General features: G+C 42.1%; 1 protein-coding gene and 1 pseudogene across 3 annotated transcripts in view; both read left to right on the top strand.

Moving 5' to 3' along the window:
* ERCC5 (ERCC excision repair 5, endonuclease) overlaps nt 1–22688 on the top strand; it is a 46594-nt gene that overhangs the window by 5725 nt on the left and 18181 nt on the right. For all 3 annotated transcript variants that reach the window (XM_056555696.1, XM_056555698.1, XM_056555697.1), the window contains exons 3-12: nt 246–421; nt 514–635; nt 732–824; nt 1822–1882; nt 3196–3339; nt 11079–11286; nt 11576–13108; nt 14977–15227; nt 15520–15639; nt 18268–18481. In XM_056555696.1, coding sequence (XP_056411671.1) covers nt 246–421; nt 514–635; nt 732–824; nt 1822–1882; nt 3196–3339; nt 11079–11286; nt 11576–13108; nt 14977–15227; nt 15520–15639; nt 18268–18481 — 2922 coding nt within the window. The remainder of the gene's footprint in view (nt 1–245; nt 422–513; nt 636–731; nt 825–1821; nt 1883–3195; nt 3340–11078; nt 11287–11575; nt 13109–14976; nt 15228–15519; nt 15640–18267; nt 18482–22688) is intronic.
* LOC130359956 (U2 spliceosomal RNA) lies at nt 13942–14041 on the top strand (annotated as a pseudogene).

Here is a 22688-nt window from a genome sequence, read left to right as displayed (position 1 = left end):
GTTTTTGGGGTGATATTAGGGCCTCGGCTTATATTTGGGTCGGTTTATACTCTAGTATATACAGTATATATTTTACTATTCATTTTATAATATGAACAGCAAGAATCTATACAAAATATATAATCTATATAGTGACGAAAAACCTGAATTTTGTGGGTTGAACAGTATGTTCTGATTTAATATAATCTTTATGTGTGACCATAAGCCCAAAATATGTATTTCTTTTTCCTTAACAATGTCTTAAGATATCAGCATTTGGTTAAATCAAGCAGTGAAAGGAGCAAGAGATCGGCATGGGAATGCTATCCAAAACGCTCATCTGCTCACTTTATTCCATCGTCTGTGTAAGCTTCTGTTCTTCAGGATACGGCCTATCTTTGTGTTTGATGGTGAAGCACCTCAGCTGAAGAAACAGACTCTTGTAAGTATCTATTATTTTGCAAGTGGGATAAAGAACCAGACCTGACTAGTCAAACTGAACCAAAAAGTAATTTTTTTTCATCTATAAAAAAGGCAAAAAGGAGACAGAAGAAGGATACAGCAGCGAGCGAGGCTAAGAAAACAAATGAGAAGTTGCTGAAAACCTTTTTGAAGAGACAAGCTGTTAAAGCTGCCTTGTCAGGGAGCAACAATAGGTATATACTATAACAGAAATGTTAGGTCTGGTTGTCTTTACATTTACTAATCTGTATACAAGTCAATAATTGCGTCACTTAATTTTTTTATAACAGGAATGAAGAATTTCCAAGCCTCTCGCAGGTACAGAGAAAGGAAGAGGAAGATATTTATGCCCTACCCCCCTTGGAGGAGAATGAAAGAAATAGGTGAATATCACAAAATCTTACTTGGATTTTTCTTCATCTGCTGCTTCATAAAGTATTTCTTATTAGAAGAGGTTATGGCAAAATGAAAAGAGTAGAAATACCTATTAATCTGATCAATGGGGTCCGACCACTGGGAACAGAGGTCCTTTGTCCCCCGAAAGATAAATTAGAAGTAAAATAGGACCTGAGTATTACTTATTTGTTTTATGGTTCTAAATTCTACACAAAATAATGCATGGCAAAAAGACCATTTTATGTTGAGTAGACCAGTGTTTCCCAACCAGAGTGCCTCCAGCTGTTGCAGAACTACAACTCCCAGCATGCCCGACAGCCGTTGGCTGTCCGGGCATGCTGGGTGTTGTAGTTCTGCAACAGCTGGAGGCACTCTGGTTGGGAAACACTGGAGTAGACTAAGTAAGATTAGGAATGCAACGTGAAAGAAAGAAGACCCTGCGACTCACCATGCTGCAGCAAGCTTCTCTTTATTCCAAGAGGAACATCTGGGTACACATCAGGGCAAGGGAGGGCATCCCTTGCCCTGATGTGTACCCAGATGTACCTCTCGGATAAGAGAAGCTTAGTGAGACGCAGAGTCTTCTTTCTTTCACGTTGCATTGCATGGACTTGCTTTGCTCTTAGCACCACCTGAGCCTGCTTTTGTTTATTACGGCTAGTATTAGCCTGTTCGTTTTGTTGCTTAGCATTATACGGTAGTGCCAGATACATCACTTTTTTTTTTTTTTTGCTAAGTAAGATTAGGTTATCATCTGTGTCGAAGGCACTGACAGCCAAAAGGACTACTGCACAACTTGCTGACACCTGGAGCCTGACATTGGTGTCCGTCATTTTACTGGAAAATAACCAGACAAAAAAATACCGCACAGACTGATTCTGTGACAGGAGGTCCCGGAACGATTTGTGTGGTCTGTTTCAGTACTGAAGCATTCATACTTTATACTTTCATACTGTTTATTTGTTGTACTTGCTTTGATTCTAGCTCCGAAGAGGAGGAGGAAAGGGAATGGAAAGAACGAATGGATCATAAACATCTACTTCAGGTATTGTTTCCATTTTTTTTGATGCAGCACTTTTTCCCTTCATTTCTCTAATAAAAAGTTTTTGTTGATTTTTAAAATGGATGAATAAATTCACAACAGTGTTCATGATAAGAAGTGTATACGAGCTTCTCAAACTCTTCTACCACGGCCTCACTAGGCAAAGCAAAGTGAGGTCTGAGCTTCAATGTCTGCAAACATGAAAAATACTGCTCAACTTACCTTTCATTTGCACTCCAAAGATCAAAGACTGTGAGTTTTTCACTCCTGTGAAAACTGCTGTTACTCACTAGGGGGCGCCTCACAGTTTTAGAAGCACTGGTGTATAGCTACATACAAATGCACCAACAATGGGGAAAACAGCAACTTATTATTAGTTTATTTGTATGATTCAGTGCAAAGTTCACCTTTATATCGGGAAGGTTCTAAATAAAAGCAGAACTTATAAGGGGGAATTTACCAAGGCTTGCATGCTGGCTGAAAATAAGTTGCATTTCTTTGCACAAGCCACAAGTTGTTATGTTTTATGGTATAAGCATTATTAAATTCCGCTATAGTGTTTTAGCCTAAATTTCCCAAGCAATTAATCTGGTTTCAAAGAGAAGTAGTCCAGTGGTGAACAACTGATCCCCTATGTTAAGGATAAGGGATAAGTTGCAGATCGCGGGGGTCCGACCGCTAGGGCCCCCCGCAATCTCCTGTACGGAGCCCCGACAGCCCGCAGGAAGGGGGCGTGACGACCCCCGCACGAAGCGGCGGCTGACACGCCCTCTCAATACAACTCTATGGCAGAGCCGGAGCGCTGCCTTCGGCAATCTTTGGCTCTGCCATAGAGATTTATTGAGGGGGCGTGTCGGCTGCCGCTTCGTGCGGGGGCGACACCCGCTATCTGGCCGGAGAGCCTGGCCCCCGTACAGAGAGATCGCAGGGGGCCCCAGCGGTCGGACCCCCCAGGATCTCAAACTTATCTCCTATCCTTAGGATAGGGGATACGTTTTTCACCACTGGACTACCCCTTTAATAAATATCGAGTGCTGAATCTCTCCCTTTCTAATCCTACTGCGAGAGACCCCACTTTCTACAGTCACTGAACACAAGCATCACTGGAAGAGTGTACTGAGAAAATGCCAGAAAGAAAACCCAGAGCTTACTGCATTTTGTAAAAAAACATCACTTTCCAAAAAATAACTCCACAAATCAAAATGCATTGTATGTGCTGTGTTTTTATATTTCACTACAAACTTCAATGTAACTTCTGCCTATAGCACAAAAAGCTGCAAAAAAATGCTAAAGCAGCATTGTCTTCTTTCTTGTAGGATGAAATCTTGGCCAATCCTAATTCAGTGGACATAGACTCTGAAGACTTTAATAGTCTTCCTCCAGAGGTAAAGCATGAAATCCTGACTGACATGAAGGAGTTTGCAAAACGCAGAAGGACATTATATGAAGCTATGCCAGAGGTATGGATACTATACTTATGTAAGTTTGCCCTGGATTTCTCAAGAGACGCATGGCTGGTGGTAAATCCAGGGCATCTTCTTCCATGGTCCAGTTCTGATGCTCACATGCCCATTCTAGGCACTCTTGGCAGTGGACAATAGCCAGTATGGGTGGTGGACAGAGATCACACTGACCACCCTTTCCAGCTACATACACACCAAGCAATAATGTACTTTGTTGTTGTTCTATCATAGCCAATATTAACTTTTTTTGCAGTTTGTGGTACAGTAGCTCTTTTGTGAGAGAAGGGCTAACATTTACTCCACATGTTCACCAGTAGGCCCTGGGAACACCACACAAGACATTTTGAATATACTATGAAACATTTGTCTAGCAATTACAATTTGATCCTTGTAAAATCTACTCAGATCCTTACGCTCGATCATGTTTCCTGCTTCAAAAACAACTTCAAGAACTGAAATATTCCTTTGCCCCCCCCCCCCCCTTTTTTTTTATTTATTTATTTTTTGCCATTGCCAGTAGTTTTAATGTGGCTCCACTTGCATTTATAGTCTCACACCATAGCCAGATAAAATAGTTGGTCCATAATTAATACATTTTTTGTCTTGAAAACTAGAAATGTATTTAGTACTATTGTAACTCTTTAGGAGCCTCAAACATTGACTACTGTAACTGGTGATGTTTGCTTTATCTAAGGCTTCTTTCACACTACAAAATTACTCCATTTTAAAGATCCGTTCGAACGTCCGTCTGAAAATCGGCTGTAAAATGGCAGTTACAAAATCCTATACGACCGTTAGAAAATCCCATTATAGTCTATGGGATTTTTACATTATCCTTTTTAACCCGTTATTAACAACTGCCGTTATTTTGTGATGGAAGATAGTAACGGGAGAAATAGTGCATGCAATATTTCTCCCGTTACTATCTTCCGTCACAAAATGACGGCCGTTATATAACGGGTTAAAAAGGATAATGTAAAAATCCCATAGACTATAAAGGGATTTTCTAATGGCCGTATAGGATTTTGTAACTGCCATTTTACAGTCGATTTTCAGACGTAACTTCGAACGGCTCTTTAAAACGGAGTAATTTTGTAGTGTGAAAGAAGCCTAATGCTTCTTTCACACTACAAAATTCTCAGTTTTTAAACATCCGTATGAAGTTCCGTCTGAAAACCAGCTGAAAATGGCAGTAACAAAATCCTATACGGCCATTAGAAAATCCTATTATAGTCTATGGGATTGTTTATAGTCTATGGGATTTTCTAATAGCCGTTTTAATCCGTTATAGTCCGTTATTGATAACGGACGTTATTTTGTGAAGATAGAACGGAAGAAAATAGTTCATGAACTATTTTCTTCCGAACTATCCTCCGTCACAAAATAACATCCGTTATCAATAACGGACTATAACGGGTTCAAACGGCTATTAGAAAATCCCATAGGCTATAAACAATCCCATAGACAGCTGGTTTTCAGATGGAATTTCATACGGATGTTTAAAAACTGAGTAATTTTGTAGTGTGAAAGAAGCCTTACCTGTTTTCAGGACGAAAACTATGGGTATGGCCTGGTACATTAGGAGGAGACATGCATTTACCCCTCGCAGAGGCACTTGTTTTACTTGTGTTATGCTAACCTCTGTGACTAAGCAGAGCACTTGACATGGCTATATGGTTGGGCACATCTCCCCTTTCCATAGGTGGAGTGTTTGCATTCTAAAGAATGCAGAGCACCTACCATGTATGTAGTTGTTCACATTGTTCCTTACATTGGTGGAGTAGTTGTGTTAAGAAGAATTTCCTCTCCTGCTGTGTGAAGCACCTGACATTACTATGTACAGAAGTTGATCACACTATCCCTTGTATCCCTGCTATAACAGAGTCTTATTACTTTCTTGTATTGGCAGGATGATATCTCTTTCTCTGATGCTGAATGTTACATAGACTTTCACTTTTCTGCCCTCCATAGGCCCAGTGATGTGTTGTACAGATCCTCTTCTGCATGAGGAGCATCTTCATGTTGCACAGTCATCAGCAATATTACGCTGTTCCTTTCCCTAATATTCACAACATCTGCATTGTTCTTTATGCTGCTCCTTCAGTAGGTGGGCTTCATGTATTAAGCAGCTTACCTTTCTTGCTGACATTGCTCCTCAGTCAGCCACATTACCTCCTTCAAGAGATGCTGCTTCTGTTCTCCTCACCTACCACTTCCTATGGTGTTCTAATCTACCACTTGTTACTGGCACAGCTACTATCTATTGTGTGTGTCATACTTTTTCCTTTTTGCCTTTCTGACGCGCTGTATTTCTGTCCTGCAGTTCCACTCGCATCAACAGTTTTAGTGTCATTGCACCTTGCTTGACCGAGAAAACAGCATTTCTCGGTCATCTCCATTGGGGGACACGGAGAACGGGGGGTATATCTTGCTGCCACTAGGAGGCTGACACTAGGCATACAAAAAGAAAGTCAGCCTCTCTTGGCAGGATTTACCCCGCCTACTGACTCTATGCTAATCAGTTTTTGCTTAGTGTTAGTAGGAGGCAGAAACAGGTCTGGAGTTCTCCAGACCTGGTCTTCTTTTTTTATTTTATAGCTAGGGCCTGTTTGCAGGTTCTTCTCTCCTTTTTATTTTCTGTTTTATAGGTGGGGGATCAGGAGCACGGTGCTACCTGTCCCCTCATATGCGCCTAAGGGGCACAGGGCATAGAGTATGCACCGTTAACCCCTTCCCGCCAACGGCCAGTGCCTGGGGTTGTACCTTTGGTCCGGGTCCCCCTACCTTCCCTGCTCATCCCGTTGTCTCAGCCTGACATGATGCAAGTGACCATAGCTGGCTGAAGACATCTTGGGTGAATTTGGCAGATTAGGATGGGTATGTCCTTCTCCTTTTTTTTTTTTGCGCGCACACCAGTGGTCACTGATTCCCTGATCACTGATCAGCTTGGTGTGCTTCTGGGGGTCAATTTCTGGGTGCCTCCCTCTCTGACTTCAATAGAACACTGTTCTCGTACTGTGACCGCCCTGTTCCTGGGTCAGTGCAGCCAGCACCTCCCCCTTCTCTTTGCCTGCTTACCTCTGCAGACTCAGTTGCTACCCTGCCTTTTCAGCTCCAGCTGGGGCACAGCACAGCCAAAGCCTGCTTCCCAGCTCCAGTCAAGAGTCACAGCTCAGCTACAGCCTGCTGCCAAGGGACACAGGACCTGGATGAGATGCTGCTTCGAAGAAAGCTCTAACAGAGTTGCCTTTCTCCAGTACTCGGCTCTTTGGGAAATGCCTAGATGAAATTATTTCCGAAGCTACTGGAGGTAAAAGTTCTCTGCTGCTGCAGAACAAACCTCTCCACTCCAATCACAGTCGGAAGACTGCTTCCTTTCCATCCTTTGCTTCGGGTTGCCCTCCCAAGCAGGCGCCCTCCCACTCTCTGAAAGCTCCTTCTCCTTCCTGGAAGCCAGACAACTGTTCTGGTGGTTTCGCGGCCAAGCCCTGAAGGGACGCCCCCCACCCATGTCCTCTTCTCGGGTGGGTGGCCGTCTCTCTTTTCCGGGACGTTTGGCTGGCGCAAGTTCAGGACGCCTGGGTCTGGGACGTCCTATCTGATGGTTACAGTATAGAATTCGCTTCCTTTCCCCTGGATCGGCACAATCAATCCTTGAGCAAGGAGGGTACTTAAAGTGACCAGAATGGCTGCCGCCCTCCTCGTTCCCCTGCTTTGGCGGCAGCTTTTCCGTGATGCCTATCTGCAAAAGCGACTCGCTTAAGGACTGATTGTGCCAGTTCCTCCAGGGGATTGTTTTTCTGGGTTCTACTCGAATCTCGTTGTCGTCCCCAAGAAAGGGGGCTCTGGAGGTAGCGTCCATGGATCAGGGGGAGTTTCTTTCCTCAGTGGATATCCGGGATTCCTATCTGCACATCCCCATTTCCCCCGCCTATCAGTGTTTCCTCTGCTTCGCTGTCCCTGTGGGTCATTTCCAGTTTGTGGCTCTTCCTTTTGGCCTAGCTACAGCTCCTAGGGTTTTCACCAAGATCATGGCAGCGGTGATTGCCATCCTTCGGGCCCGGGGGATCTCTGTCTCCCTTACCTGGACGATCTTTTGATCAAAGCTCTGTCCCAGTCCCAAAACTTAGAGTCTTCATTTCACTGTACAGACTCTGTCCGCCTTCTGTTGGGTGATCAATCGGGAAAAGTCCAATCTTTCTCCCTCCCAGTCCCTTGTCTTTCTGGGTCTCCTTTTCGACATGGCGGCTGCCCATGTTCATCTTCCGTTGGACAAGCGGCGCTCCCTGCAGGAGGGTGTTCTTTGCCTACGGCGACCCTCTCTTCTGGTTCTTGGCGCTCAGCTCCCTTAAGGGTCAAGTGTTGGCGCTTTCTATTTTATTTGAGGCAGTTAGCTTCCAACCCTCATTTCCGCACCTTCCTGCAGGGCGTGGCCCATGCGGCCCCGCCATACCGGTCTCCCACCCCTCCTTGGGATCTCAACCTGGTGCTTGGCTCCTTGAGGGAGGCTCCATTCGAACCTCTCTGGGACACTTCTCTGAGCGTTCTTTCTTGGAAGGTAGCTTTCCTTATTGCCATTACCTCCATTAGGGGGGTCTCTGAGCTGGCTTCTCTCTCTTGTCGCTCTCCCTTCTTGGTCCTTCATCAGGACAAGGTTGTCTTTCGGCCACCTCCTCCTTCTTGCCCAAGGTGGTTTCCTCCTTTCACATGAACAAGGAGATCGTTCTCCCTTCATTTTGTCTGGCTCCATCCAACTCTAAGGAGCATTCCCTCCATTGTCTGGATGTGGGTCGATCTGTCAGAATCTATCTTTCCGTCACCTACTCTTTCCGGCAGGGTGACTCCTTCTTTGTGATTCCGGGGGGTCCTCACAAGGGTCTTCTGGTTTCCAAGGCGACCATCTCGTGATGGATCTGTTCCCCCATCACGGAATCATACCGTCGTAAAGGGAAGGTCCCACCTTTTTGGGTCAATGCACATTACACACGTTCGGTTGGGGCTTCATGGGCGCCACGCTATAGGGCTTCGGCCTTACAAGTCTGCAAGGTGGCCACCTGGACTTTCATACATTCACCAAGTTCTACCAAGTGCACACTTTTGCATCTGCGGACTCTGGTTTGGGTCGCAAGGTGTTGCAGGTGGCTGTGGCTCAGTCTTCTGCCTGATTCTGTTTTGGGTATTTTTCCCACCCCGGGGACTGCTTTGGTACGTCCCGCGGTCTCTGTGTCCCCCAGTGGAGACGACCGAGAAAAGTAGATTTTTTTTTTTTTTTTTTTAATGCTTAAAATTTTTCTCGGAGGATCCATTGGGGGACACAGCGCCCACCCATTTGTTTTGTGATTATGATTCGGTTTTCGGTCCGAGGGGTTGTGTTCGGTTCTTTTTGTCTGTTTCCCTCGGACACCTGCTCGTTTTCTTTTTCTGTCGGGCCTCTCCTACTGCTTTTTGGACTAAACTGATTAGCTCAGAGTCAGTAATCGGGGTATATCCTGCCAGGAGGGGATGACTTTCTTTTTGTATGCCTAGTGTCAGCCTTTTAGTGGCAGCAGGATATACCCACAGTCTCTGTGTCCCCCAATGGATCCTCCGAGAGAGCTTTTGCAGTAAGCATAAAAAAATCTACTTTTTCATGTCCCGGCCGCTGCTGCCAATAGGTCCCGGAAGTGGGCTCCATGGAAGGGAAGAATTCCTGGCCATGCCTCTTACCAATGTTTGACATCTCTAGCATGCAGTCATAAAATCGCTGTTGTGACCAGGACATTAAAACACAGTTTTCTTGGTCATGCACTTTGCATCATATACATTGGTAAGTGTGCTCTCCCTTTCCCAGTGGCTATTTAGGGCTGTCTTCAGTCTTGCTATCGCAAAACTGGTGACAGTGTTGCTTCAACGCATCATATTTATCAGCTATTTTATATTGTTGTATAGTCACGCATTCACGTGTATAATAATGAGAATGTGCAGATGTATGAGGGGAGATTTATCAAAATGTGTCTGTGTGCAGCCACATCACGGCCCTTTTGCTGTGTTTTTGGCTGTGTGTCAAATGTGCGTCAGATTTATCTAAACGGCACAAGGCTTTGATACATTTTAAAATCCCCTCAGAACTTGCTGTAAGATGTAACTTTTCTAAGGCAAGGCAAAGGTGGTATGAATTAGTGTTTCCTCTTTGAATGTTTGCGCAATATTTTTGTGCCTTTTAAAAAAAAAAAAAAATTTCAGCCAATAAAATGTCTGGAAGGCAATGATAAATCTCCCCCTATGTTCACACATCACATTCGTCTATCTGTGGTATTTCTACTTGTTTTTGTTTTGTATAGATGTAACTGTTGAGAAGCTACAGGGAACCCAAAGGCCTTGTTCACCCAGGCAAAAAACATTTACAGTTTGACTTACTAACCATGATTTCTGTATGAAAATCCACATGTTACCCCCCAAAAAACATATCCTGTTGATTTTAATGGGTGATGTGTTATCACACAAAAAAAAGGAAGTAAGTTTTTTTTTTTTTTTTCTTGCACTGTTTAAAGCTCCCATTAAAAACAATGAGATCTTTCTGACAGGTCCCTGCTGCTGTGCCAACCACCGTATGGAGATGACTTTAGTGCAGCAGCCAGGGTTCGGTAGGAACAAGGAGGCAGGGTGCAGGAAGGCGCACCTGGTTTGAGAGCTGCTGCTCTGCAGGGTTTACATGACGTGTAACCCTCTCTATTCTGATACATGATAGTTGAGAATCTTTTTACCTTGAAAAGTCCAGTTTATGTTAGGAAATTGAAAGTACTATCAAATTATATAATATAAACTTTTAGTAGCTGACGTAAAGAAAATAAAAAATAATAAAATAAGCTGAGCGAATAGGTTAGTGTTTCCCAACATATGTGCCTCCAGCTGTTGCAAAACTACAACTCCCGGCATGCCCAGACAGCCGAAGGCTGTCCGAGCATGCTGGGAGTTGAAGTTTAGCAACAGCTGGAGGCACACATGTTGGGAGACACATACTATGCCTATTCTTAAAGGGGTTATCCAGGAAAAAAAACTTTGTTTTATATATATATATATATATATATATATATATCAACTGGCTCCAGAAAGTTAAACAGATTTGTAAATTACTTCTATTAAAAAATCTTAATCCTTTCAGTACTTATGAGCTTCTGAAGTTAAGGTTGTTCTTTTCTGTCTAAGTGCTCTCTGATGACACCTGTCTCGGGAAACGCCCAGTTTAGAAGATGTTTGCTGTGGGAAACATCTTCTAAACTGGGCGTTTCCCGAGACAGGTGTCATCAGAGAGCACTTAGACAGAAAAGAACAACCTTAACTTCAGAAGCTCTAAGTACTGAAAGGATTAAGATTTTTTAATAGAACTAATTTACAAATCTGTTTAACTTTCTGGAGCCAGTTGATATATAAAAATAGCCCTGGAATACCCCTTTAACTGCCTTGCCATGCCACCCATATCTTAGACAGCCGAAGGCTGTCTGGGGAAAGGCTATTCAAGCATGCTGGGAGTTGTAGTTGTAGTCTTGGGGAATCCTTGTTCATACATCAGTGCAGTTTTGATGTTTTGATATTCTCCATGTGTATGTTTTTTTTGTTCTTTATTTTTTTTTATTACCAGTAAAGTTTTGTATCCGCATAGTATTTTGTAATGCAGTCAGTCATGGATTCTTGATGCACCTTCATCCTTCACAGAGGTGACATTAATATATATATATATATATATTTTTTTCCTTGAGGACTCCAATGACTTTTCCCAGTATCAACTGAAAGGACTCCTGAAAAAAAATAACTTGAACAGGTGCCTTAATAATGTACGGAAAGAGATGAACCAGCAGCACATGGGGGAGCTCTGTGCTCAGTTTGAGACAGAAGGGGGATTTATGAAGGAGGTTGAAACTCGCCGCCTGATCTCGGAGGATACTTCTCATTATATTCTAATTAAAGGTATCTGTTCACATGTCAGCAACTGCTATGCTATTGATATGAATAATGCCAGCTGCACAGCATTATACGGTGGAAGGTGACATTTTCTGCATTACTGAACAGCCCTAAAATATTAGAAATACTTACTCAGACTTCACGTTAGTCCCAGATTTGTTCAAATTATATTATTTTTACCACTGCTGAAAAAACATTTAAGTTAATGAAATATGTTAGGAGAATCCTAAATAGTGTTTGTAACAACTATTGCATAGAAATCTTTTTATTTTATTTATTTATTTATTTATTTTAGGACTTAAGTCAAAAGCAGAAGAAAAGAAAGATGATGTGCCTGAGCAAGCAGTGCCCTCTAGTTCTAGTGATATGCCAAAAACTTACCTCGATATGAAGCTGGCTTCTGCCCATAGACCTAAGAAAACAAAGGATAGTGTTCCAGGAGAAGCACCCCCCTCCCCAAGAACACTATTAGCTATACAGGAAGCAATGATGGAAAGCAGCTCTGATGAGGACCCCCCTAACAGTGGCATGACCCAAAGCTATGAGATAGCATCGGAGTCTGTTGGCATAGTAGATGGCAGTGTCTCACCCAGAACCATAAAAGCAATTCAGGAGGCTCTTAAGGAAGATGAAATAGGTTTGAGTAGGAAAAGGCCTGTTGAGATATGTGATGGATCAAATATGGAGCAACCTAAAGCCAAGGTTCTGGTTATTAGCAGCTCAGATGAGGAAGATGAAGCATTGGTTATTGAGAGTGGAGATCAAATGGCCCATGTTATATCTGAAGCAAGCCATAAAGGGGAGAGTTCTGCTACTGGGCATACAAGTGGCCGTGATAAGTCGATCAGTAGTTTGGCCCCTGTGACACTTGAAGCAAGCAGTGAGATGGAGAGTTCTGGGCATACAAGTGGCCGTGATAAGTCGATCAGTAGTTTGGCTCCTGTGACACTTGAAGCAAGCTGTGAGATGGAGAGTTCTGGGCATACAAGTGGCAATAAGTTGATGATCAGTAGTTTGGCCCCTGTGACACTTGAAGCAAGCTGTGAGATGGAGAGTTCTGGGCATACAAGTGGCCGTGATAAGTCGATCAGTAGTTTGGCCCCTGTGACACTTGAAGCAAGCTGTGAGATGGAGAGTTCTGGGCATACAAGTGGCAATGATAAGTCGATCAGTAGTTTGGCCCCTGTGACACTTGAAGCAAGCTGTGAGATGGAGAGTTCTGGGCATACAAGTGGCAATGATAAGTTGATGATTAGTAGTATGCTCGCGGTTACAAACCAGAGTGAGCTGCCACACAAGTTATATATAAACCACAAAGACAATAAGGATCAGAATGTGCAGGGTGTTAAGACAACTCTCTTCCATTCCAAGGATATACCTCTTGAGGGATATCTGAAACCTTTTTCCAGTGATATTAATATACCAGCTTCTATAAAACCCTTAGATGACAGGAACCTTCAAGACCCATCCAGTAACTTAGTTATTCCAATTTCTGAACTGGAAAAATCTGATCTAAAGTTAAGTGAAAAAACTAATTCTGAACTTACACCCAGTAAAAAGGGAACTGACATTCATCCTTCAGCATATGAGCCTTCAGTGTCTTCATCACTACTACAAAAAAGTCCTGTTCTGGTGGCATCTGAGGCCCAAGAACAGGCAGCCCTATTGCCACCACAACAGAAAGCAACTGAGGAGGACACAACTTGTAACCAAGAAGAATCTACTGCTAATGTTCCAGACATAAGAAATGTCCCTTTGATTTCTGAAAGCATACCGATAGTTGATGAAGAATCAGACAAAGAGAAAGAAATGGACTCTGACTCTGATGGTACGTGTCTATAGTATGATTTATGTGTCATGATTGGTTACAGTTAAAGGCTTCACTGATCTGCTATAAATGCAGCTACATTTCCCTATAATAACAAGTAATACTGTATTTCATAGTATTTACACTGTAAGGCTCACACTAGGTTACTGCGATTCAGCATCCTTTCAATAATGGAATATCAAAATATACTGCAGTGGGCCTATTCGTTTTAATAGTATTAACCTAGTCAGCATGTGACGATGTTCTGGTCACTTCCTGGACATATATGTTTATTTAGTTGACTCAATTGCATGATCTGCTGCACTATTAAGTCCTGCTAAATTAAACATATTCATGAGGGTAGTTGCCTAAATGTAGTCATTTGCTCACTATAGTTGGGCTTACTGCAGCAGAGTAAATGACTATTTTAAGATTTCTGGAAATATTTTGGAGTCTCTCTTTTTTTTTTTTTTTTAATAGGATGCCAGGATAGGAAACACTGCATTAACGCAGTGTGAACTAGGGTTAAGCTTCCTCAATGCAGTTGTGGTCACATGGTCGAATTGTCCATTAGAGGAGCTATAGGCCAAATTTAAGCATTGCCATCACTGTTTATATATGACTCCCCCTCCTCACTAAAATGCCGCAGGAAGCTTCTCACAGATAAGACAGAAGTAAGCCTGTTCTGAAACATCTTACTGAGGAAACTTTCTTTCTACCTTTAAAATCTACTGAGCAGTAATATGAGCTCCCTCTTACTCCATATTACAGGTCTCCCCCTAAGCAGACAAGAGGGGAGTGGGAAGCAGCAGCAGCTGATAATGTAAGATCTGTGCAGTATGGCTAAAAACATTATCGCTTATCGGCCTTTTGGCTAGGATCAAGTGTAGTATCTGTTCTTATCAGTCGGTAGCCTGAAACGCCGGTATTGGGCTGGTGGGGATGGGTGCTGCAGGGAGGGGACAGGTGTACCAGGGCGTTCCTGGGCTGGTTCTGAGGAATCGGCTCGACAGCTGCCCCGATGTGACCTGTTCCCTCCGGGTCTCGCCATGAAGCTGGGAGGGTCTAGAGCCGAGGTACTTTAGTGCCTCAGGGCGTGGTGACCCTGAGGTGTCGAAACTCACTGGGTGTACTGGCTCACTGAGTTGAAGCACTGGTACCATGAACTCTTCACCTTGTGGCACTCGCCTCTTGATTCCCGGCCTTCTGACTAGGATCAGAGAAATTTTTATAGATTCGGCTGGATGTCCGGGCAGTATACCTGCGCACATTCACTTTTTGTGTGTTTTGTGTCCACAGAGTTGTTAGGATGCGGTAGCCCTTCTGGGTGTCCTTCCTAGCGGTCTAGGGGAGGTGTGTGGCCAATTAGGTTCTGCATCTCCTTGCAAAAACCCCGGGTACCCCTGCATGGGCAGGGTACCGACCCTTTTACAGCTCTGCAGGCAGATACCTTGGCTAACGCCAAGGGGGATGCCGGGAGCATTTGTGGTCCCTTAGTAGCTTTGGCGAAAAGGGACATTACAGGTACCTGTTGGTCCAGAGGTGAAGGGTAAGGTTTGTTGGGGGCCTCTCTCCTGTAGGAGAAGGGCTTGCAATAGACCGCATCCTTTTGTACAAGTTTTTTTTTAGCACTTTGGGCGATTCGAGAGCACGTTTCTCGGCTCTTAGTTAATTCGATTTAGAAAAAAAAATGGCTAAGAACATTTTATTAGTAAGTTGCTTTATTATACTTTCTGACTCTGTACACAGGTCTTTCCTTTTGCCAGATAATCCCTTTAAATGTTGTGAAAGCATTAAGTTCATAGATTCCTATAATCATCCTGTACATATTTCTTCTTTAAAAAAAAAAAAAAAAAAAAAAAAGAGATATTCTTCTTCTTTTTTTATAGGTAGTTTCATTGAAGTGGAAAGTGATTTGGGTGATAGTAACTCAAATCTAGCACAAACAACTGAATCTACCAAGGATACAATGGAAAGGCAAATCAATGATGCCATGGCGGCAGAATCCACCTCAACTGCACAGTTAGAAAACTCTGTCACAGAAGATGAACAGGCACATGTCCAGATTGCTGCATTACAGCAAAATGAGGAATCCCAAGATCGAGAAGCTGAGTCTAATGAATGGCAAGACATAAGTCTGGTAAAGATATTGACTGATTTCATCATACATTTGCTATAGAAAAGCATGACACTAAAGAGCATCTTGAATGGTGATGGATGCCATAATCATGTTGTGTTAGCTCTCTATTCAATATTAAAGGTGTGTTCCAAGAGTCACAAAATGGCAGCAGGTTGTGTTATAAAATAAAAAAGACATTAAAATCTTATAAAAAGGTTAATTATGAATCAAGATTTTGAATAAAACGTTCTTCACTGCTAGAAATGGTTGTGTTTTTACTACTATGCTTAAAGAATGTTTACTTGTCTTGCAGGAGGAACTTGAGTCATTGGAGAATAATTTATTTGTTCAGCAAACCTCACTCCAGGCACAAAGACAGCAACAGGAACGTGTCGCTGCCTCTGTCACAGGACAGATGTACCTAGAAAGCCAGGTATGTATTTTCTGTCTTCTCTGCATACTCTCTATTTATTTTATTTTTTTGTAGCATTACTAACTAGTTTGCCATTGCTTAAAAAAAAAAAAAGCAGTCCAGAAAAAATGGGATAATGTTAACTTGCCAGGAGAAGCCCTACAGAATAATTAGTTGTATTCTAACCTAGCTGCATTCATACATATTAGGCCATTTCATCATGGCAGCTGGGTCATGTGACCACAATTTATCAGTAAATGTAATGTAGACAGGATGCTAGTCTCTCCTGTGTGACTGATTTCATATGATCTACTATTACATTATCACCTATCAGATCCCTCCTGGCTGCTATGACTCCTCCCCTCCCCACCGAACTTTGTATGTACCCACATGCTGCTGAAGATATTTCTGCCTAAGACGGAGCAGGAGAACAGTGATATAGGATGTTGGGCCATACAATGATAGCTGCTGAGTTATAAAACTTCCCTGGCTCACAATGCCTCTCTCTGCTGTGTAAAGATTCTATAGTTTATGCGAAATGTAGCCTGACATTTCCTCTCGCTTGATTCTCATAAGGGAAACCTATGAAAAGCCAAAGGCAGGGAAGACAGGCTAAAGATGCATCTCACAGGAATACACTGAGAATCTGCTGTGTGAGATAGGGAACAGATCTTTTATGTCACTGATTTATTACCTGCTGCACGTAGATAGGACTCGGAGCAAGTGCAGTCAAAGGCCTCCCCCTTTTTGCCTTTGGAAAGCCAGAAGCAGAAGACAGGCAACTGATAAATGGCACAGCAACTGAATAGGTACACTTAAGGCATACACAAGAGAATCCATATTAGTCTTTAATAATAGGTTATGTATGTAGAAATGCCAAAATGCTTCTGTAGTTAAGATATTCTGTAATATTAAACAGGTCACTTCCTCCAAAAGTTTTCATGAGCACATTTGTATGTACCCTGTACTGCTATGTGTATTTTGCTCTTGAGCTGCCATTGTGCCAGCTACAAATCAAGGTGGTGTTCTAAAATGCCATGTAAAATGATTTTACTCTACATCACCATTGTCCAATCCTCTTTTATTTTAATGCTCATATTCTTTTGATATAACATGCTGCCTTCTCTTTGGCCTTGCTGCAACACAACACAAAAAAAAACTTTTTTTCTACCTTAATCTTTGCAGTGCTCATGTATTTATCAAATGCGATAGTCGCTATTAATGAAGAAAAAAAATTGCATCTCCATTTAAGTCTCATATGTATTCCAGGTCCAACTTGGCTTACAGAAAGTGCATACATCTGCAGAAAAGGACATTAACACTTTAACAACTGTTCTTATCCTGCATCATAAAACAAAGCTACTATGTTAATTATAGAAAAATTCATTATATAACTAATTTTAAGGTTGAAAATACACACTGCACACCTTTTTAATTTTAGGACACGTACATGCTGGCGTACCCACTACATTTTTTAATTAATTTTGTGTTAAAATAGAATAAGGCGTAAATAACCCATATGTGGCACTAAAATTTTTCCTTGAAAAAAGGAAACATTTATTTAATACAGCTTCAGCACATTTTGGGGTGGGTAACGTACCGAACCGTTTATTTTATTTTTTTCCTTTTTTTGTGGCTTCACCATTGTTTATGTGCCTGGTAATGCTGCGCTGTCTTCCTTCCTGACGTAAACTCCAGCCTCAGCGCAGCGACATAAGACTTCCCCCACGTCACAAAATTAAGTGCCAGTCAGGGTGTCATCCGATGCGGTACTCCCCCCCCCCCCCCCCCCCCCCCTTCATTCTCTAGCAACGCTGCTGGTAATAAAGGGTAGATAAAGAACTTCGGCAATTAACATAAGGGAAAACTTTTCTGCTTTAAAAAATGCTTTTGTATGCGGGTTTCCCGAGTTTTGCTTACGTGTGATTTATTTAATAGGTCGCATGTAAGCAAAAGTTTAAAAAATATTGTCATATGAAAGCCATACGTTTGAAAACTCCTTCAAAGTGAGTTTAACGTATTGACCCACAGAAAAAAGAAAACACCAAATTTTTACTGTAAAGTGTACAGCTTGAAAATGAAACCTTCCAAAATTTTTATCAACTTCCCCACACAAATATTTTTTTGGTTGTGCCATAAATTTTATTGGAAAATGCGTGATGTCATTACATAGGACAATTGGGCACGCAAAAAACAAGCCTTTATATGGGTCTGTGGATGGAAATATGAGTTATGATTTTTAGAAGGTGAGGAGGAACAAAACAAAATGCTAAAATTTAATTGTGTGTTCTTAAGGTCAAAATGGGCTTGATCCTTAAGGGGTTAAAAAGGAGGTACAAGACCTATCACAGTGATCTCCAGATATGTGAATACAAAGATATAGAATAATTTCTATAAATGTTGTGAATTTTGTCAGACCACTACACTGAAGCCTTTAAGTGTGTGTATATTTAGGGTCTCTAATATTGCTTCATAGACATTATATACTAAACACACCCAACTGTGACCGAATGTGCACACTCCCCTTATGCAGGCTCGTACAAACATTGGAAGAACAGACGTCATGTAGGTTTAGGGCATCAGCTTTTGAAGTAGTTCACATATAATTTTAAATGCCCAAAATAATCTTTTTTTATATATTTTTACTAGGAACTTTTGCGTCTGTTTGGTATTCCTTACGTTGTAGCTCCTATGGAGGCAGAAGCGCAGTGTGCTATTTTAGACCTGACTGATCAAACCTCAGGCACCATCACAGACGATAGTGATATCTGGCTGTTTGGGGCACGACATGTATACAAGAATTTCTTTTCTCAAAATAAATATGTGGAATATTACCAGTTTTCTGATATGCAGAATCAGCTGGGTAAGTACATTGGAAGCCTTTAGCTAAATAAAAAATAAATAAAATGATAATGATGATAATGGCCAATTTCCAAAATGACATGTTTTTTGCAGTGTTGGGTATGTCTTATTTTTAGGCAAATAAACATTCTGCGATGTGATAACACTTCCAATGCGTCTACAAATTCACACCAAATATTTATGCCAAAGGTCAATGACTTGACATTTTATCATGGAAGTCTGTCTGATCGATATAGGCCCCACCTTTTGGCTAAAGCCAATACTCTGAACCTAGCCATAGTAAGTTAGGCAATACACACTGCTGTTGTGCTCCAACCCATTCAGGGTTTGTTTTGTTGCTTCGAACAGACTCTAAATGAGTTGGAGCACAACTGGCACCCCTGGGGTATGTCTGATGTCCAGTATTTTATGGAAGTTAAGCTGGGAAAAAAGATCAGACATGCAATCTTTTATTTTTTTTCTCTGCTCAACTTCCATTCCTTTCAATGGTCTGAGCGAAAAAGATCCCTTTTAATGGAGCACCGTCACTGTGTAAACATAGCCTAACCTGCAACAGTAAGTAACTAACTGTTGGGCAGCATGCTAAAATAAAACCTTTATACATAGAAACTGAAGCACGTGTATAGCTATATGTTATATAATATAATTCAATTTGGTCTCCACATATTTTATACTGTACGGTATACTGGTACCCTTTTTGGCTCAAATCCTCTTTTTGACCTTTTAGTTAAAGAGATATTCCGGCCCGAAGACATCTTATCACCTATCTAGGCATGTCTGATCGTGGGGGTCCCTCCGCAATCTCTCATGCAGCACGCACCAGTCTCAGCTGCACACAGCACTGGAGGCTCCGTGTCTGAAGCCTCACGGCCAAGGGGCTGGAGTATTGGGACGTCACGACTCCGCCCCCTCAATACAAGCCTATGGGAGGGGGCATGACGGCAGTCACGCCGCCTATCATAGGCTTGCATTGAGGGGGCGGGGCGTAACGTCACAAGGGGCAGAGTCATGACGAAGCCTCCAGCGCTGCATGCAGCTGAGACAGGTGGGTGCTGCATGAGAGATTGCGGGGGTCCCCAGTGGCAGGACCCCCACGGTCAGACATCTTCTCCCCTTTCCTTTGGATAGGAGATAGGATGTGTTAGGGCTGGAGTACCCCTTTAAGTGGTAGGCTGAGGAATTGTACTTGTTCTAAGGGAAAATCTGTTCATAAATGACATGGAAAAGCATCTAACTAGAATCCCAGATAAGATGATCTGTAAGATCTATGTACAAAATATGGTAAAATACATAATGGTTGTACTGAAGACCAGTCATGTCAGATGTCTGGTAGTTCTCCTTTGACATCATTGCCAATTTGGACTTGAAGCCGTTGTTCCTGAGTTGCTGGCAATAATTATCAAGGGGCTTAGTGAATAGGCCATGGATATCATTTATCCAAAGTGAAACCTTGCTAAGACTAACAGCTGTTGTGTAAAATGGTACTGTTATTCCTGGTGTAAATCCTGATTAATGACATTTGGCATCCTATGGTCTGTGCATAGTTTGTTTCTTCTTCCCTGATTCTGTCACATTGAACAAGCAATTTGATCTGCCGGCATCAAGGTGTAGAGAAGGAAGAGCTGAGAAAATTGATATATACTGTAGTGTGGTGGGGAAAAAAAGTTCACTATTTCCTGTATATTCTTTTATTGAAATCCCTTGCTCACTTTTAATAGTCCAGTGGGCGGTCACAATGAATGACTGACAGCGATTTCTGTAGAGTACGACCGCCCACTAAACTCCTAAAACCAGAATGAGCAGGGATTTCTAACAAAACGGTATAAGATCTTCGGAATCGTTTTACAGAAAATATATATAAATTTGCTCAATTCCTTCTGCTCTATAACATGTCCCTGGTAGACTGGGCAGCAAATTTAGTTTCAAACACACAAAGTTTTATTGAGAAAAAAGATATATTGACAGGTTCTATCTTTTACTTTTGCAGGATTTTATAATTTATTTATTTATTATTAACCGTGAGATTGAGTAAAAAACATCAAAATAGAAAAAAAACTTTTATTACTATTTTTTTATTATACCAAATACAGAGTCCAAAGCATAGAAAGGAAAGGTTACTAAAATTGGTAGTACACTAGCCAATTGGAATGTATTATAGTAAACTAAATAATGAATAATATGATACATGTGTTTGCAGAGGAAAAGGTTCTACTTCAGCTGTCTAAAGTTAAGACAAAGAAGTCATAGGGTCCTGATGAGATACACCCAAGGTTATTGAAAGAACTTCCCTGTGTACTAGCAGAACTGTTTACAGATTTACTTAACCCATCACTGGCAACAGGCGTTGTCCCAGAAGATTGGAAAAGAGCAAATGTTGTCCCCATTCACAAGAAAGGTAGTAGAGCGGAATCAAGAAAATATAGGTCAGGAAGTATTACTTTACAGAGAGAGTAGTGGATGCATGGAATAGCCTTCCTGCAGTAGTGGTAGCTACAAATACTGTGAAGGAGTTTAAGCATGCATGGGATAAGCATAAGGCTATCCTTCATATAAGATAGGACCAGGGAATATTCATATTATTTAGAATATTGGGCAGAGCAGATGGGACAAATGGTTCTTATCTGCCGACACATTCTACATCTATGCAGAGTTTTCTCAGTTAACATGTACACAGGACTATTTAGAGACATAGTAAATCCACATTTAGGGTAGTATATACGGAAGCATATTTCTCGCTGTGTAGCAGGACACATGGCTACCTGGTGGCAGTGAGGTTTGGAGGCGGGCCTGCACTTCATGTTGGCGTGCTGGCCCCTACGGATTTTGCGCAGCATGAAATACGCTACGTGTGACCCTACCCTTATAATAAAACCCAGTATTCAGTACAAAATCTCATCTCCTTTCAAGTGCACATTAAGTGTTCTGCAGACTTGTACTGTCCTTGTATGTTACTGTACCCGTTTTGTCCCAGCATTTTAAGGCTGTCAGACATAAATCCTGTGTTATTGTTACAGAGCTGTGAGCTAGTTGAGTTTTATTCATGGTGACTCCCCTTACAGTATATCTTAAAAGACCAATCTGATAACTCAATAAGCCATTGTGCTAAGCCTAGGTGTCATGTTCAGTAGATACACACAAAGGCTGCTGCCTGTGGACCGAAGTGTTCATTCTTCTGAGCCTCAGGATTGGGCTACCGTGTCTGTATCCATGTCATAGACTATTTAGATCTTTTTTCATACTGTGTCTGTATTATATGCTGCATATTGGTAAACAGAAGTATTTATTTGTAATTTCTTATCTCTAGAGGCACATAGGAATACTCAATGTACTAAAATTCCATATAACATATCTAATCACAATGCTATTTACTCATTCTGTGTCCTGTTCATAGTCAATTGCACTATTTTATCACCCTGCCTAAAAGTTCTGGAACCTGACTTTAGGATATCATAGCTGTATTATATAGACTACACATGGGGAAATTTATCAAAACCGGTCAAGAGGAAAAGTTGCTGAGTTGTCCATAGCAACGAATCAGATGAAAGAAGCAATCTGGTTGCTATGGGCAACCCGGCAACTTTTCGTCTGGACAGGTTTTGATAAATCTCCCCCACAGATTTAGTTTGCTCTCTGCTTCACAGGCCAGGGGATCCATTGATGTTGCCTGCTGCATTGTAGAAGATAGGAAATAGCTGTGCATCATGGAGGTGACTCTCAGGAGTTAACTAACAGTGAGAACACCTTGTCACCCTGTGAGGGAATAATCTAACAAAACCAGGCAGGTGGTTAAAGATCTTTTAAAATTAGCTATGACCTCTGCACATGTGCTTTAAAGGGATACTCCACTGCTCAGCGTTAGGGACAAACTGTTCCGAATGCTGGAGCTGGGAGCTCATGATGTCATAGACCTTCCCCCTCATGACATCACGCTCCCTCAATGCAAGTCTATGGGAGGGGGCGTGACGGCTGTCACGCCCCCTCCCATAGACTTGCATTGAGAGGGCTTAGCATGATGTCATGAGGGGGTGGGGCCATAACGTCAAAGGCTCCCGGGATCGGCTCCAGCGTTCGGAACAGTTTGTTCCTCACGCTGAGCAGTGGAGTATCCCTTTTAATAGTTTGGTTGTTTGTACTGACAACTTTGGTGTTGAAAACGAATATAAATGAAAGAAGCGATCTGATTGGTTGCTATGAGCAACTTTTCCTCT

This window comes from Hyla sarda, chromosome 2 (genome assembly GCF_029499605.1).
Source record: "Hyla sarda isolate aHylSar1 chromosome 2, aHylSar1.hap1, whole genome shotgun sequence".
NCBI lineage: Eukaryota > Metazoa > Chordata > Amphibia > Anura > Hylidae > Hyla > Hyla sarda.
Note: the sequence above shows the minus strand (reverse complement) of the source record. Positions and strands in the feature narration are given on the sequence as shown.